General features: G+C 42.8%; 1 protein-coding gene across 1 annotated transcript in view; it reads right to left on the bottom strand.

Annotated features, from left to right (window-relative positions):
• LOC140195360 (protein SPMIP7) overlaps positions 1–15,717 on the bottom strand; it is a 42,126-nt gene that overhangs the window by 12,507 nt on the left and 13,902 nt on the right. The window contains exons 2-4 of the mRNA XM_072253541.1: positions 13,671–13,768; positions 13,433–13,509; positions 7,199–7,337 (exon numbers count right to left, since the gene is read on the bottom strand). Of these exons, the coding sequence (XP_072109642.1) occupies positions 7,199–7,337; positions 13,433–13,509; positions 13,671–13,768 (314 nt within the window). The remainder of the gene's footprint in view (positions 1–7,198; positions 7,338–13,432; positions 13,510–13,670; positions 13,769–15,717) is intronic.

Below are 15,717 nucleotides of genomic sequence, written 5' to 3'. Positions count from 1 at the left end.
TGCCACATCAAAGGTTACCACAGAAAATAAAAGTGCAGGAAATAAGAAATTGACATGAATAGAAGTGACTAACATAAAATAGAGTGTACACAAATAGATCTCTCTCTGGTTGGTGAGATGTGTGAATGGTGTATCACAGTGATCTGTTCTGGGGCCTCAACGTTTCAAAAAGCAAATGGCCAAAGGTCTGGCAACTAGAAATATAATTCAGGAAAATGTCCATTTTTGCAGTAAAATGTTTAGAATTAGACAAGAATTTAGAATTTATCTAAATCTTACATCCATCCCATAATGTGAGGGAGTAAAAATCTTTGTGTTATGACTCCATTGCAATGTACAGACATGTGAATTTCAACGTCTAATGGCTTGTAGAAAGAAGCTGTCCCATAGCCTGTTGGTCCTGGCTTTAATGCTGCAGTGCCGTTTGCCAAACGGAAGAAGCTGAAGCAGTTTATGGTTGGGGTGATTGGTACCCCCAATGATCTTCCAGGCCTTCTTTCTGCACCTGCTGCTATAAATGTCCTCAGTGGAGGGAAGTTCACATCCACAAATGTGCTGGGCTGTCCGTACCACTCTCTGCAGTGCCTAGAGATCAAGGTTGGTGCAGTTCCTGTACTAGGTGGTGATTCAGTTAGTCAGGATGCTCTCAATAGTGCCCCTCTAGAAAGTCTTGAGGATTTGGGGGCCCATGCTGAACAACTTCAGTCGCCTGTAGCTGTTGTGCTTTTTTTGCAAAAAAGCCGGTGTGTACAGTCCAGGTGAGATCATCGGTGATGTGTATATTGAGGAACTTGAAACTACTCACCCTCTCAACTGCAGACCCATTGACGCTGATCGGGTTTGAGCTTGTGTGCATTCCTCCTGTAATCCACAATCAGCTCTGTTGTGTTTTGGATACTGAGGGAGAGGTTGTTATCCTGGCACCACTGTGTCAGGGTGTCAATCTCTCTTCGTAGGCTGTCTCATTACTGTTAGAAATTCGTGTCATCTATGCATTTGATCAGCAGATTGGAGCTGTGTATGGCAGTACAGTCATGGGTGTAAAGAGAGTACAGAAGGGGACTCAGAACACAGCCCTGGGGGGGGGGGGGGCACCTGAATTGAGTGTCAGAAAGAGCCCATCTTTACCATCTGTCAGTGATCTGATAGGAAGTCTAGGATCCAGCTGCACAAGGTGGGGTGCAAACCAACATCTCAGAGTTTCCTGTCAAGTCTGGAGAGAATTATTCTGTTGAATGCTGCACTGTAGTCCAGGAATAGCATTCTAACATATGTATCCCTCTTCTCCAGGTGAGTGAGGATGGTGTGCAGTGCTGTGGCTATGGCGTCATTGGTAGACCGGTTCTGTCGGTAGGCGAATTGTAGGGGTCCAGTGTGGGTGGTAGCATGCTGCAGATGTAGTCTTTAACTAGCCTCTCAAAGCATTTGCTTACAATTGGGAGTGTGACAGGGTGCCAATCGTTCAGGCATACTAACTTGGTTTTCTTAGGTACAGGGACAGTGATGGACGATTTGAAACAGGAGGGCACTACACACTAGGAGAGGGAGAGATTAAAAATGTCCACAAACACACCAGCACACACTTTAAGGACGCGCCCTGGGATGATGTCTGGCTCGGCAGCCTTGCGGCTGTTGATACTTGGTATGTTCTACATACCTCAGCCTCGGAGATGACCAAGGTGCAGGTCTCGTCAGCGGCTCTCCTTGAAGGTTCAGCCCTATCAACCTCGAATCAAGTGTAAAAAACATTTAGCTCGAAGGAAGCAATGAGGCCATGTTGGCTGTACTGCTGTGCTTCCTCTTGAAGTCCGCAATGGTGTGCAGACCTTGCCATTGTCATTGTCACAGAGTTGTGACCGGATTTTGTCCCTGTGTTGCCGTTTTGCCACCTTGATGGCTTTAGGTAAATCACAGTGGCACCTCTTGAGCTCCTGTTGGTCTCCGGAGGTGAAGGCTTTTTCCCTTGCACTAAGAGCATCATGTATATTATGTAACCAATTGCTGAATTTTGAGTCGATGAGGGATCTGGCTACTGTCCGACAGCTTCAGGTAAACATCTCTCTCCTTGATTTCTATTATCATGCTTGTGTCCATTTCTTGCTTTGTTTTCATTTAAAAAAAAGTCAGTACTCATGTTCCTAATTACCTGATTACCTTAACTAATTTCCAAGAAGATTTCTTTGTCATATCCTTCACTCCTCCTAACTCTGATTTCAAAATCGATGCTCCCCCACCTCCAATTCTGATGAAGAGTCCCTGACATGACACGTTAACAAGTTACTCTTTCCACAGAAGCTGCTGGACTACCTGAGTTATAGTCATAGAGTAATACAGCATGGAAAAGAGGCCCTTTAGGCCAACAAGTCCATGCTGACCAAGATAACCATCTCAGCCAGTCCTATTTACCTGTGCTTGGCCCATATTCCTTTCCCACCTCAGTCCAAGTGTCTTTTAAATGTTACATAGAAACATAGAAAACCTACTGCACAATACAGGCCCTTCAGCCCACAAAGCTGAGCTGAACATGTCCTTACCTTAGAAATGATCTAGGCTTACCATAGCCCTCTATTTTTCTCAGCTCCAGTGTACCTATCCAGGAGTTTCTTAAAAAACCCTATTGTATCCGCCTCCACCACCATTGCTGGTAGCCCATTCCATGCACTCACCACTCTCTGCATAAAAAAAATTAACCCTGACATTTCCTCTGTACCTATTTCAAAGCACCTTAAAACTGTGCCCTCTCATGTTAGCCATTTCAGCCCAGGGAAAAAGCCTCTGACTATCCACACAGTCAATGCCTCTCATCATCTTGTACATCTCTCATCCTCCGTTGCTCCAAGGAGAAAAGGCCAAGTTCACTCAACCTATTCTCATAAGGCTTGCTCCCCAATCCAGGCAATGTTCTTGTAGATCTCCTCTGCACCCTTTCTATGGTTTCCACATCCTCCCTGTAGTGAGGCAACCAGAACTGAGCACAGTACTCCAAGTGGGGCCTGAACAGGGTCCTGTATAGCTGCAACATTACCTCTCAGCTCTTAAACTCAATCCCACGATTGATGAAAGCCAATGCACCATATGCCTTCTTAAACACAGAGTCAACCTGTGCAGCAGCTTTGAGTGTCCTATGGACTTGAACCCCAAGATCCCTCTGATCTTTCACACTGCCAAGAGTCTTACCATTACAGGTGTCCCCCGCTTTTCGAACGTTCACTTTACGAAACCTCACTGTTACGAAAGACCTACATTAGTACCGTTTTCACTTTCAGAAGGTGCTTTCACTGTTACGAAGAAAGGCAGCGCGCGATAAAAAATCAGCATGCGAAAAAATCAGCGCACGATAAAAGGCAGCATGCGCCTCGAGCAGCCGCTCTGCCCTGGATTCGGAACGGCATTGCTTAAACACGTTGCATTGAGCAGCCGTTAGCAAGATGAGTTCTAAGGTGTCAGAAAAGCCTGAAAGAGTAAGGGTGTTACACTTAGCGTAAAACTAGACATAATTAAGCGTTTCGATCGTGGTGAACGAAGCAAAGACAAAGTGAGTTTGGCTTGTGGAAGCTGACGAAGATGATGTTGAAGAGGTTTTGGCATCCCATGACCAAGAACTGATAGATGAAGAGCTGATGCAATTGGAAGAGGAAAGGATAACAATCGAAACCTAATGCAGTAGTGAAATGAACGTGAAGCCGCTGCGTGAGATTTTCGCTGCAATGATAAAGTACGACTTCAATTTTGAAAGGGTACGTAGGTTTACGGGATATTTGCAGGATGGTTTGAGTCCTTACAAACAACTGTATGATAGAAAAATGCGCGAGGCTCAGCAGTCAAGCAAGCCTTCCACATCAGCCACAGCAAATGACAAACCTCGACCTTCGACATCGAGGCGGGCAGACATAGGAGAAGATGAGCTGCCTGCCCTGATCGACGATGAGATGACACCCCCATGTCCCACCATCCCAACCCCCGGGCCCCAGACAGATACTGTACCAATTTGCAAAGAATGCAACAGTAGCCGGGAGGCACACAGCACATCTTTAAGAAAAAAAATGAAATAAACATGCTAATTAATTAGGTGCTGCCGACAGTCGGCCCAGATCAGTGCCGATTTCCGATTGCATCGCCTCTGACCTGGGCCGACAATTACGTGTCAGCGGCACCTAATTAATTAGCATGTTTATCTCGGCTTTTTTCTTAAAGATGTGCTGTGTGCTTCCCGGCTACTGCTGCGTTCTTCGCGGCAACGTATCGGGTCGGCGGCCCGGAGGGTGGGGGCCACTGCACCACCCAACCTGCGACGACTCAGTCTAACACACCATCATTAATGTGCTCTGCGCTGAACCAATTCTGGTAAGTGGTACTATGCTGTACATACATTATTTCTACTTTATATAGGCTGTGTATTTATACGTGTTATTTGTTAGATTTGGCAGCTTCATAGCTTAAAGATTACTGGAAAGCGCATTTATGCCAACAGCGCTTGCGTGAGATTTTCGCTACGGAGATCTGTGCAGGCAATCGTTGTAGAGAAGTATTTCTACTTTATATAGGCTGCGTATTTATCATATCATTCCTGCTTTTACTATATGTTACTGTTATTTTAGATTTTATGTGTTATTTGTCATGATTTGGTAGGTTATTTTTGGGTCTGCGAACGCTCACAAAATTTTCCCATGTAAATAAATGGTAATTGCTTCTTCGCTTTACGACATTTCGGTTTACGAATCGTTTCATAGGAATGCTCTACCTTTGGATGGCGGGGAAAACCTGTAATACTATATTTTGCCATCGTACTTGACCTACCAAAATGAACCACCTCACACTTAGTTGGGTTGAACTCCATCTGCCACATCTCAACCCAGTTTTGCATCCTATTGATGTCCCACTGTAACATCTGACAGCCCTCCACACTATCCACAACAGCCCCAACCTTTGTGTAATCAGCAAATTTACTAACCCATCTCTCCACTTCCTCATCCAGGTCATTTACAAAAATCACGGAGGGAAGGGGTCCCAGAACAGATCCCTGAGGCACATTTCTGGTCACCGACCTCCATGAAGAATATGACCCATCTACAACAACCCTTTGCCTTCTGTGGGCAAGCCAGTTCAGGATCCACAAAGCAAGGTCCCCTCGGATTCCATGCCTCCTTACTTTCTCAATAAGCTTTGCATGGGTTACCTTATCAAATGCCTTGCTGAAATCCATATACATTACATTTACTGTTTTACTTTCATCAATATGTTTAGTCACATCCTGAAAAAATTCAATCAGGATTGTAAGGCATAACCTGCCTTTGACAAAACTATGTTGACTATTTCTTATCATATTGTGCTTCTCCAAATACTCATAAATCCTGCCTCTCAGGATCTTTTCCATCAACTTACCAACCACTGAAGTAGGACTCACTGGTCTATAATTTCTTGGGCTATCTCTGCTCCCTTTCTTGAATAAGGGCATGACATCTGCAACCCTCCAATCCTCCAGAACCTCTCCCGTCCTCACTGATGATGCAAAGGTCATTGCTAGAGGCTCAGCAATCTCCGCCCTTGCCTCCCACAATAGCCTGGGGTACATCTCGTTCGGTCCCAGAGACTTATCCAACTTGATACTTCCCAAGAACTCCGGTACATCCTCTTTCTTAATGTCTATGCTCAAGCTTTTCAATCTGCTGTAAGTCATCTCTACAATTGCCGTAGTGAATACTGAAGCAAAGTATTCATTAAGTACCTCTGCTGTCTCCTCCGGTTCCATACACACTTTTCAACAGTCACACTTGTTTGGTCCTGTTCTCTCACGTCTTATCCTCTTGCTCTTCATATACTTGTAGAATGTCTTGGGGTTTTTCTTAATACTGTTCGCCAAGGCCTTCTCATGGCCCCTTCTGGCTCTCCTAATTTCATTCTTAAACTTCTTCCTGCTAGCCTTATAATCTCTATCATTACCTCGTTTTTTGAACCTTTCATAAGCTTTTCTTTTCCTGACTAGATTTTAAACAGCCTTTGTACAGCACAGTTCCTGTATACTACCATCCTTTCCGCCTCATTGGAACGTACCTACGCAGAACACCACACAAATATCCCCTGAACATTTGCCATATTTCTGCCATACATTTCCCTGAGAACATCTGTTCCCAATTTATGCTCTCAAGTTCCTGCCTGATAGCCTCATATTTCCCCTTACTCCAATTAAATGCTTTCCTAACTTGTCTGTTCCTATCCCTCTCCAATGCTATGGTAAGGGAGATAGAATTGTGATCACTATCTCCAAAATGCTCTCCCACTGAGAGACCTGACACCTGACCAAGTTCATTTCCCAATACCAGATCAAGATTGTTGTTATTGTTCCTGACTCAACCACTCCTTGGGCAGGTCCTTTCATATACGCATCACCCACAAATCCTAAGAACTTTCTACAGGGGCACAATTGGGAGCATCCTGACTGGCTGCATTACTGCTTGGTACAGGAACTGTACTTCCTTCAGTTACAGGGCTCTACAGAGAGTGGTGTGGAAAGCCCAGAGCATCTGTAGATGTGAACTTCCCACTATTCAGGACATTTACAAAGACAGGTGTGTAAAAAGGGCCCGTAGGATCATTGGATACTCGAGTCACCCCAACCACAAACTGTTCCAGCTGCTACCATCCAGGAAACGATACCACAGCATTAATAGCCAGGACCAACAGGCTTAGGATAGCTTCTTCCACCACCAGACCATCAGACTGATTAATTCATGCTGACACAACTGTATATCTATGTTATATTGACTATCCTGTTGTATATAATATTTATTATAAATTACTATAATTGCACATTGTACATTTGTATGAAGATGAATCGTAAAGATTGTTATTCCTCATTTTTTTATGAAAGATGTAAGCAAAAAAAAGACAATGCAATACAATTCAATTTTAAACCTTTTACCTCTCATCTTAAACCTCTGCCTTCTAGCCTTTGATTCCCTTTCTTTGGAGAAAAGACTGTACATTCACCTTATCTATTCCACCTTGTGACTGTATACACCCCTGTAAGGTCAGAAAATCTGTGGAATCGTTCTCCCGGCATTATCTGTTTCTGTTTCATTGCATGCTTTCCCTAAAATTTTCCTGTGAGAACATACCATTTCAGTAAGTAACAAACATGTTAAGTGAAAGTTTCTATACTAAATCTTAATTACATATGCAGTCCAATGCAAATACTTACTTGCCACACATGAGGACTTGGATCAAATCTTTTTAGAGTAGAATGCCGAGACAAAGGGTCAGATTGTACATCCTGTGTTGCCTCTGCTAGCTTGACTTTGGGTGGTAACTTACAGTCCCAATTAACATCCTCATAACTCCTATATATTAAAAAAAAGACAACCATCCCGCCCACATTAAAATTTGAGAAATATAAATACATGAATATCACCAAATTCACAACAGGGAACCAAAAGGAAACATTATGAAGTAGTGTTCAAGTTGAATGGTGATTAAGTCATAGCTATCAACATCAAGAAACACAAGCATGTTATTTTTGTAATATAAATGGACAAACATAGCTCGAGTGTTCTGATGGATTTCAATAAACTAAAAATTCCCCAAATGTAGGATTTTATGGTTAAGAAAAGATAAATGGCTGAAGGAACCCAGTGTCCATGGAGGAAAGAAAGTATTGACATTGTGGGTCAAGTCCATGCATCAGGACTGAGAGAGAAGAGAGAAGGTAGAGACTGGTAAGCTAGGGGCCAGTGGGTGATAGATGGACTGAGGTGGGGTGAAGAATGACAGGCAAATCTAAACAAAGTGGGAGAGGGAAGGGGGAAAGTTGAGACAAAGGATGGAGTGTGCTTACAACTATTTGAGTCCATGGAAGGGAAAGGTGCAAGAACAGAGTTTAAAACTCCTGTGGTGACATGGGAGATGTTTAAAGATGAATATTAAGCTCTATTTGCCACAAATAAAATAGTTAGAAATGCTATACCTGCTTATTCACCTCCTCCCTTACCTCCATTCAGGGTCCCATGCAGTCCTTCCAGATGAGGCAACAGTTCACCTGCAAATCTGTTGGGTCATCTATCGTATCTGGGTGCTCCTGATGCTGCCTCCACTACATTGGCTAGACCCAACATAAATTGAGGGACCACTTTATCGAGCACCTCTGCTCCAACCGCCAAATATCAGAATTTCTTGATGACCAACCATTCTAGTTCCTATATTCATTCCCAGTCTGACATGTCAGAACATGTTTTCCTCTTCTGGCACGATGAGGCCTCATATTCTGTCTAGGTAGCCTCCAACCTGATAGTATGAACACTGATTTCTCCTTCCAGGCGTTTTTTTTTTTTATCTTTTCCCTTCCTCCCACCCTCTCCTCCTATTCCCCACTCTGACCTCTTGCCTCTTCTCCTCACCTGCTTATTACCTCCCCCTGGTGCTCCTCCTCCTTCTCTTTATCCCATGGTCCACTCTCCTCTCCTATCAGATTTCTTCTTCTCCGGTCCCTTATCTCCCACACCTAACTGGCTTCACCTATTATCTCCAAGCTTGTCCTCTTTACCCTCCCCCACCTTTTTATTCTATCATCTTCTCCCTTTCTTACCAGTTCTGTTGAAGGGCCTCGGCCAGAAATGTCAACTGTTTATTCATTTTCCTAGACACTGCCTGACCTTCTGAGATCCTTCAGCATTTTATACCTTTTACTCTGGAATACCAGCATTTGCAGAATTTCTTGAGTTTCTTTGTCACATGTACATTGAAACAATAAAAACATACAGAGAGTTATATTCTTTGTGTCAATGACCAACACAGTGCAAGGATGTGCTGGGGGCAGCCCATAAGTGTTGCCACACTTCTGGTGCCAACATATTATGCCAACAACCTACTAACCCATTTGTCTTTGGAATGTGGGTGGAAAGCAGTGCACTGAGAGGATACTCACAAGGTCATGGGGAGAATGTGTAAACACCTTACAGACAGTGGCAGGAACTGGACCCTGATCAAATAGGGGTGGAAGAAGAGACACAGGAAGTAGATGATATGCAATCAAATACTCTCATTGGTTCTGAAATGCTGAACATTTTGAAAGGAAGAAGGTATCTCTTAAAAGATATACATTTTAAGTTCACTTTGTTGAAATTTGCATCATGCATCAGTTTTTCCTTTATTTCCTAATAACACTTCAATATTCTTTGATCACTGTTAGACTGGTGGCAGCAAGTTGGCACCAGCAACCAATGGCAACGTTTTGCAGACAGCTCAGAAAACTACTAGATACTCTGCAGTCTGCAGCCTGTAATTTCCCTCTTAAGGAGGTACTTTTGAACCAACTAAACAACCTGATGCTTTTGCTACCTCCTGGGGATTTCAGTGAACTAGACTCTCAAGCGTGCAGACATAGCTGGGGCAGCCGTAGCGGGTTGCGGATGCTGCCTCGAGACCTGATAGTGAAAGATGAAGCTGCGGTCGGCTCCTTACTCTGGGCCGACTAAAGCACTGAGCAAGATTAAAATCATCAAGGACAACAGCGGAAAATGAACAGGTACCATGTTCAGCACTATCTGCCTGCATTTGAATGGTTTCCCTCTCTTCTCGCTACTACCATTCGGCAGGAGGTGCCGGCATCTTGAGTCCAACGCCGCCAGGTTTGGGAACAGTTTTGCCCTGCAAGCATCGGGCTACTGGACAGGCTTCATTTGCCTCAGTACTGAACGGGCTCCACACCTGTGGACTCAATTTCAGGGACTCTGCCATTTGTGTTTCATGTGTTTTTGTTCACTTTCTTTTTACTGTTTGCATGATTTGTCCTCTTTTGCAAATTGGATACATGGCAGTCTTGTGTGTGCTTTTTAGTGAATTCTATTGCTTTTGTTTTGTTTTGTGAGTGCCTGCAAAAAGATCAATCTCAAATTTATAGTATACATAATTTGATAATAAATTTCAATATTGAACTTTGAAAATATCAAAGAGAATAGAACTGTTATTCCTTTGGGGTTCTAAACATTGCTACATGAGTGAATTCAGGAAGAGGTGAATGCAAGGACCCAATGACTGCAGGTACAGCCATTCTATGGACAACTCTCAAATGTGCAAATGTATGCATAATACTTCTAAAGGCATCAAGAATCTTCAAATGAGCTCCTTTATGAAGAAAAAGGAGCTATTTTGCTTTCATATTTGAATGAATCTGACTACAGAAACAAAAGCAGTGGAGGGCAGTGTTCTTGCCTCACAGCACTAGCAACCCAGATTCTACCTGGATCTCTGGTGCTGTCTGTGGAATTTGCATGTACTCTTTCTAAAGGTATGGATTTTTCCATGTCTCCAGATTCCCTCCCACATCCCAAAGTTGTAACAGGTGATGGGTTAGCTAGCTGTTATAAATTATTACAACTAAGTGGTAGCAAAATTACAATGGAATTGATGGGTATACGTGAGCGAATATGTTATAGGAAGATAAAGGGGAAATGAGATTGCTCTGAGAGCCAGCATAGATTCATTACACTGAATGGTCTTCTACTGTGCAGAAAATATGAAAAGCTAAGAACTTAATGACTTGTTTACAGCAAGCAGCTTTTATTAATGCTGCATTATTCAAAAGAATAGAAATACTGGGTAGATTAGACCTTGGAGAACAATGATTTCCAGTATACCCAAGGATTATAACCTTGCTGAGAAATAAAGAAAAGCATCTTGCATTTGACACCTCAGGATCTTTTCCACATATTTCAGTGCAGCTTGGGTACACTGAAAGAGTATGTGGAAAAGGTCGATGTGGTACAACACTCAAATATAACCTTCATACAATAAAATCCTGCCAAATTTTAGTTTGTTATGTAGAAATTTGCTGTAATATATTTCAAAGACATTATTATTTCCCAACAAATCCCTACTGACTGCTCCTGATTAATTTGTGCCTTTCTAAGTTGAAAAATCAAAGCACTACAGATGTCAGAAATCTGAAGTTAGAACATGAAAATGTTGGAAAAACTCAGCAGGTCTGGCAAGACCTGCAGTAAAGAAAAACAAGAGTTTTTCATGTTGAAAATCCTCTGTCGGCTTGTGCACATTGTTCTTTTCTAAAGCAACATCTATAGTGTTCCTTAGAATGGATTCAAATTATTTTATTCACACCTAAGTTACTTGGTAAAGAATTACTTAGGATAGAATATTATATCTGCATTATTTCTAAACTTTTCTCCTCCAGAGACACTTCATGACCTGTTGGCTTTTCCTGCATTCTCCTTTCGGTTTCAAATTTAAGCAATAGCATTTAATAGCCTTTACATGTCTCTTTATTTCGTTTCTCTGATTTTTCTCATTAATCTAGCAACCACATGACTTTATAAACAGAGGAATCGCCTTGGCAATCCTGGTCTAACACCAATACTTCCCTTCTCCACTCTCTCTGCTTGCTTTCTCACAAAGGGTTTCTGACCTGCAATGTTTACTACAGGTTAGGCAATCCTTATCTGAAATACTTGGGACCAGAATGCTTCGGATATCAAATATTTTTGGATTTTGAAATATTTACATATATATTGGGATAGTTTGGGGATGAGGCCCAAGTCTAAACATGAAATCCATTCATATTAAATATACAACTCATACATATACCCTGAAGGTAGTTTTTTAAAATAATTCTGTGCATGATGTGTACACTGAACAATCAGAAAGGTAAGCTATCACTATCTCAACTGCCCAGGTCGACAGTCAGTGGCTGTTATGCATTACCAACAAATTGGTGCCATCAGGGCCCCACTCAGGATATGTGACGTCACTTCTCAGAATATCTGTGGTGTGCAAAGACAGATATCCCACCTCTCCCAGAAGTTCCAGGAGTCTCCCGCATATCGATAGTGGCTCCCTGACGCCCAGAAATTATATACAATATCCCGGAAATAGATTTTTTTGAGAAAGAGGGAGAGGGAGAGCGAGCATCCTGATTGGTCTCTCTTCGTGCAAAGAGGGGTCCCCATCCACCGGGCTGCGAGGGAACGATATGATTTGGCGATATGAGTCAGCAGCACCTTTCCTCATTTCCTGTCACCCACTGTTGAGCTTGAACTCATGCGAGCTCATTACCCACGCGTTATCCATGTCAGCGTGAGAAGAAGATCAACTCCTCGAGCTTGCAAATGACAGTGGGCTGAAAAGTATGTTTGACATAACATCTCTGCTGGCACTCTGGATCAAAGTCAAGGCTAAATATCCTGAGATAGCCATGAAAGCACTGAAAACATTGCTTCCATTTCCAACATCATATCACTGCGAAGCAGAGTTTTCTGCAATGAATGCAACAAAAACTAAATTGCGGAATAGACTGGACATAAGGAACCCCGTTTGAATATCGCTGTCTCCCATCACCCCTTGATAAGACTGTCTTGTTGCAGGGAAACAAGCCCAGGGCTCCCACTGATTCAGCGATATTGGTGTGTTGCAATGATTTTATATGTTCATACAGGGAAAATATGCACTGTGTGTTTAATATCCAAACATTACTTAAAATGTTATGATGCTATTGACTTATCACCTATATTCCGGTCGTGATTAACAACCCCACCACCCCCGGGTTGGCCGGTCCACAAGAATGTTGTCAATATTAAACCAGTCTACGGTGCAAAAAATGTTGGGGACCCCTGCTAAGTAGACCTATCAGTTTTCTCTGTGGGCGGGCTTTACAGTCGACCTCAAAAATAATGACAGTGCTGCTCGCTGCACTGTTTGCAAAAGTGACTTTTCTATTGTCCACGGTGGGTTAAAATGTAAAAGACATGTTGAGGTGAGTTTAACAGGTGTCATTCATTCATTAGCATAGCTAACGTTATTTAAACTAGCTGGCTGGCTGCTAAGGAGCTACGCTATTGATGTCCTATGTGTTGAGGCCAAACTCCCTGTAGACTTGCTTAAAGTTGTAATAGAATAAACATGATCATATAATATAAGTACATATTTTAATGTCACATTTTCGCATATACCCAACTTGGTTTACAGATTAGACAAAATCACTAAACAAAATATTACATACACCCTTGGAGGTCGACGGGGGGGGGGGGGGGAGGGATATGGAGTTGCGGGGGGCAGGGGTGCTACCTCCCTGAAATGAGTTTTTGCAGGGTTGGATGTCTGCAAAGACCTGCGCATCACCTGAGAACTTCCCAGTGCCTTGTGGAATTTTCCATTTGTGGTGCCATGTCAGGGGTCAAAAACATTTCAGAGGTTTTCAGATTTCGCATTTTCTGATAAGGGGTGCTCAACCTGGATTATATTTTCTATAGGTGCTGCCTAGCCCACCAACTGCTTCTGGCATTTTTAGTTTTTTTTAAAATTTTGTAGTTTTTTTTTAAATTTTGCATCACTATTGGTGTTTGTTCCTAAATAAAACCTATATGGAGTTTAGGCAGTCACACGATCTGATAACATATAGAAAAATGTGAAATTTGACAAAATTCCTCACCTCTGAGTAGTTGTAGTGTACATGTATTTTTTTGCTTTTGTGTCTCTTGTACTGTCAGATGTTGGATCACTGGTAGTCTATAATGACAGATAATGCACATTTTACATTTATAAAAGATCAGAATTAAAAAATGCATGGATAGCTACAAATTTATTTTCTGTTGGAAAGACAAAGTTTGTATTAAAGTACATATGTTTTGTGTTGTATGTTATATTACATTGTACTGAATGATACATACCTGATCTGTAGGATCCACATTGAAACTTAAAGTATGGGTTTGCAGATTAACAGGAGATGAGTGTGGTGTTGGCGTCACTCTGACTGGGCTCGTCCAGCCTTGAAAAAAGAATAAGAATGATTGAATCAATAACTCTCAATAAGCTAACATGCTATTTTGTCTAACATTCAGCTCCCAACTACAACCATCCTTCAGCCACAATTCAGTGATGGCCACAACATAATACCTGATGAAATGTAATAGTGCAACAAGATCATCCACCTTATTTCTTATACTCCATGCATTGAGATATAACACTTTGAGTGCTGTATTTGCTACCCTTTTTGATTTTGCATCCTTAATGCACTGATACTCACCCTTTGACTGCAATTTTGTTCAATCATCTGCATGCCCTTCTTGACAGCCTGATTGTACGTTATCTTTGCTTTATTACCATCTGTCCTATCCCGAGACCCTTCATTCTTGTTCCCACCTCCCCCCTGCAAAATTAGTTTAAACCCTCCCCAACAGCCTTAATAAACCTGCCCGTGAGACTATTTCTCCCCCTCAGATTCAGGTGTAACCCTTCCCTTTTGTTCAGATCATACCTTCGCCAGAAGAGATCCCAACATTCCAAGAACCTGAAGCCCTTCCACCTGCACCAGCTTCTCAGCCATGCATTAATCTACCAAATCATCCTGTTTCTACCCTCCCTAGCATGTGGCAAGGTATTACTATCCTGGAGGTCCTACTTCTCAGCTTTCTACCTAGCTCTCTAAATTCTCTCTTCAGGACCTCATTGCTTTTCCTTCATATGTCATTGGTACCAATATGTACCAAGACATCTGGCTGCTCTCCCTTCCTCTCTAAAATGCTGTGGACCTGATCCAAGATTGCCCCTAACTCTACCACCTGGGAGGCAACATACCATCTGGGTGTCCCGTTCACATCCACAGAATCTCAAGCCTGTTTCTCTTACTATTGAGTCCCCAATAAATACTGCTCCCCTCTTCTCCCCCTTTCCCTTCTGCACCACAGACGCATGCTCCGTGTCAATAACCTGGTCTCCGTGGCATTCCCCTGGGAGGTCATCTCCCACAACAGTTCCCAAAACTGTATATTTATTTTTGACGGGAATGGCCACAGAGGTTCTCTGCGCTAACTACCTATTCACTTTTCCAAATCTCCTGACAGTCACTCAGCAACTCACCTCCTGCAATTTCGGGGTGACTACGTCCCTGTAACTCTGATCGATGTAACCTCACTCTCCCATACAAGGTCATCCAGCTGCTGCTCCAGATCCCTCACACTGTCTTCAGGCAACTGTAGTTGGAAGCACTTCACACAGATGTAGCTTCCTGGGAGACCTTGGGTCTCCCAGGACTCCAACATTTGGCAGGAAGAACACACAACAGCCAGTTACTAGACTAAGTTTTGCAGGAGAAAGATAAAAGGGGACCTTAACAGAAATTTACCAAGAGCCAATGCCTCTTTTGTGCCAAAGCTGACACTCCTACTTTCACCACTACTCCCAACAATGGCCCCCCTGCTAGTCCCTTCTCTACTTTTACCTAATTCACTGTGTTCTGCTCCCATCGCTGATCGGGCCTCCAGAATATCAGAATGCCCATGAAGCTCTCCTTTTAAACAAGCGACCTGCGAGAAACCTCATCGCTGTGCTCTGCTCTTACCACTGACTGGGCTCTGGAAGTCCAGCAGCAACAGTACAGTGTAAGATACAAAAATTACTGCATGCTTCAAAAATAAACAAACAGTGAAAAGGATGAATAACCAAAGCAGTGTACATGGACCTTTAGAAATCTGATGATAGATGGGAAGAAGCCATGCCCGAATCATTTAGATGGGAGTAACACAAATGGCATGTTCCAGGTGGTGAGGGTCTTCAACAATGGATGCTGCCTTCTCTTGAAGATGTCTTCCAGAGCAGGGAGGGTTGTGCCCATGATGGAATAGGCTGAATCTACAACCCAGTGCAGCCTCTAGATACACCATAGGGGCCTTATCTCGTAATCCTGTGATCTCTGTCTCGGAGGCCAACTAGAACAGC

The sequence above is a fragment of the Mobula birostris genome, chromosome 3 (genome assembly GCF_030028105.1).
Source record: "Mobula birostris isolate sMobBir1 chromosome 3, sMobBir1.hap1, whole genome shotgun sequence".
Lineage (NCBI taxonomy): Eukaryota > Metazoa > Chordata > Chondrichthyes > Myliobatiformes > Myliobatidae > Mobula > Mobula birostris.
This window is presented reverse-complemented; position numbering and strand designations above follow the sequence as displayed.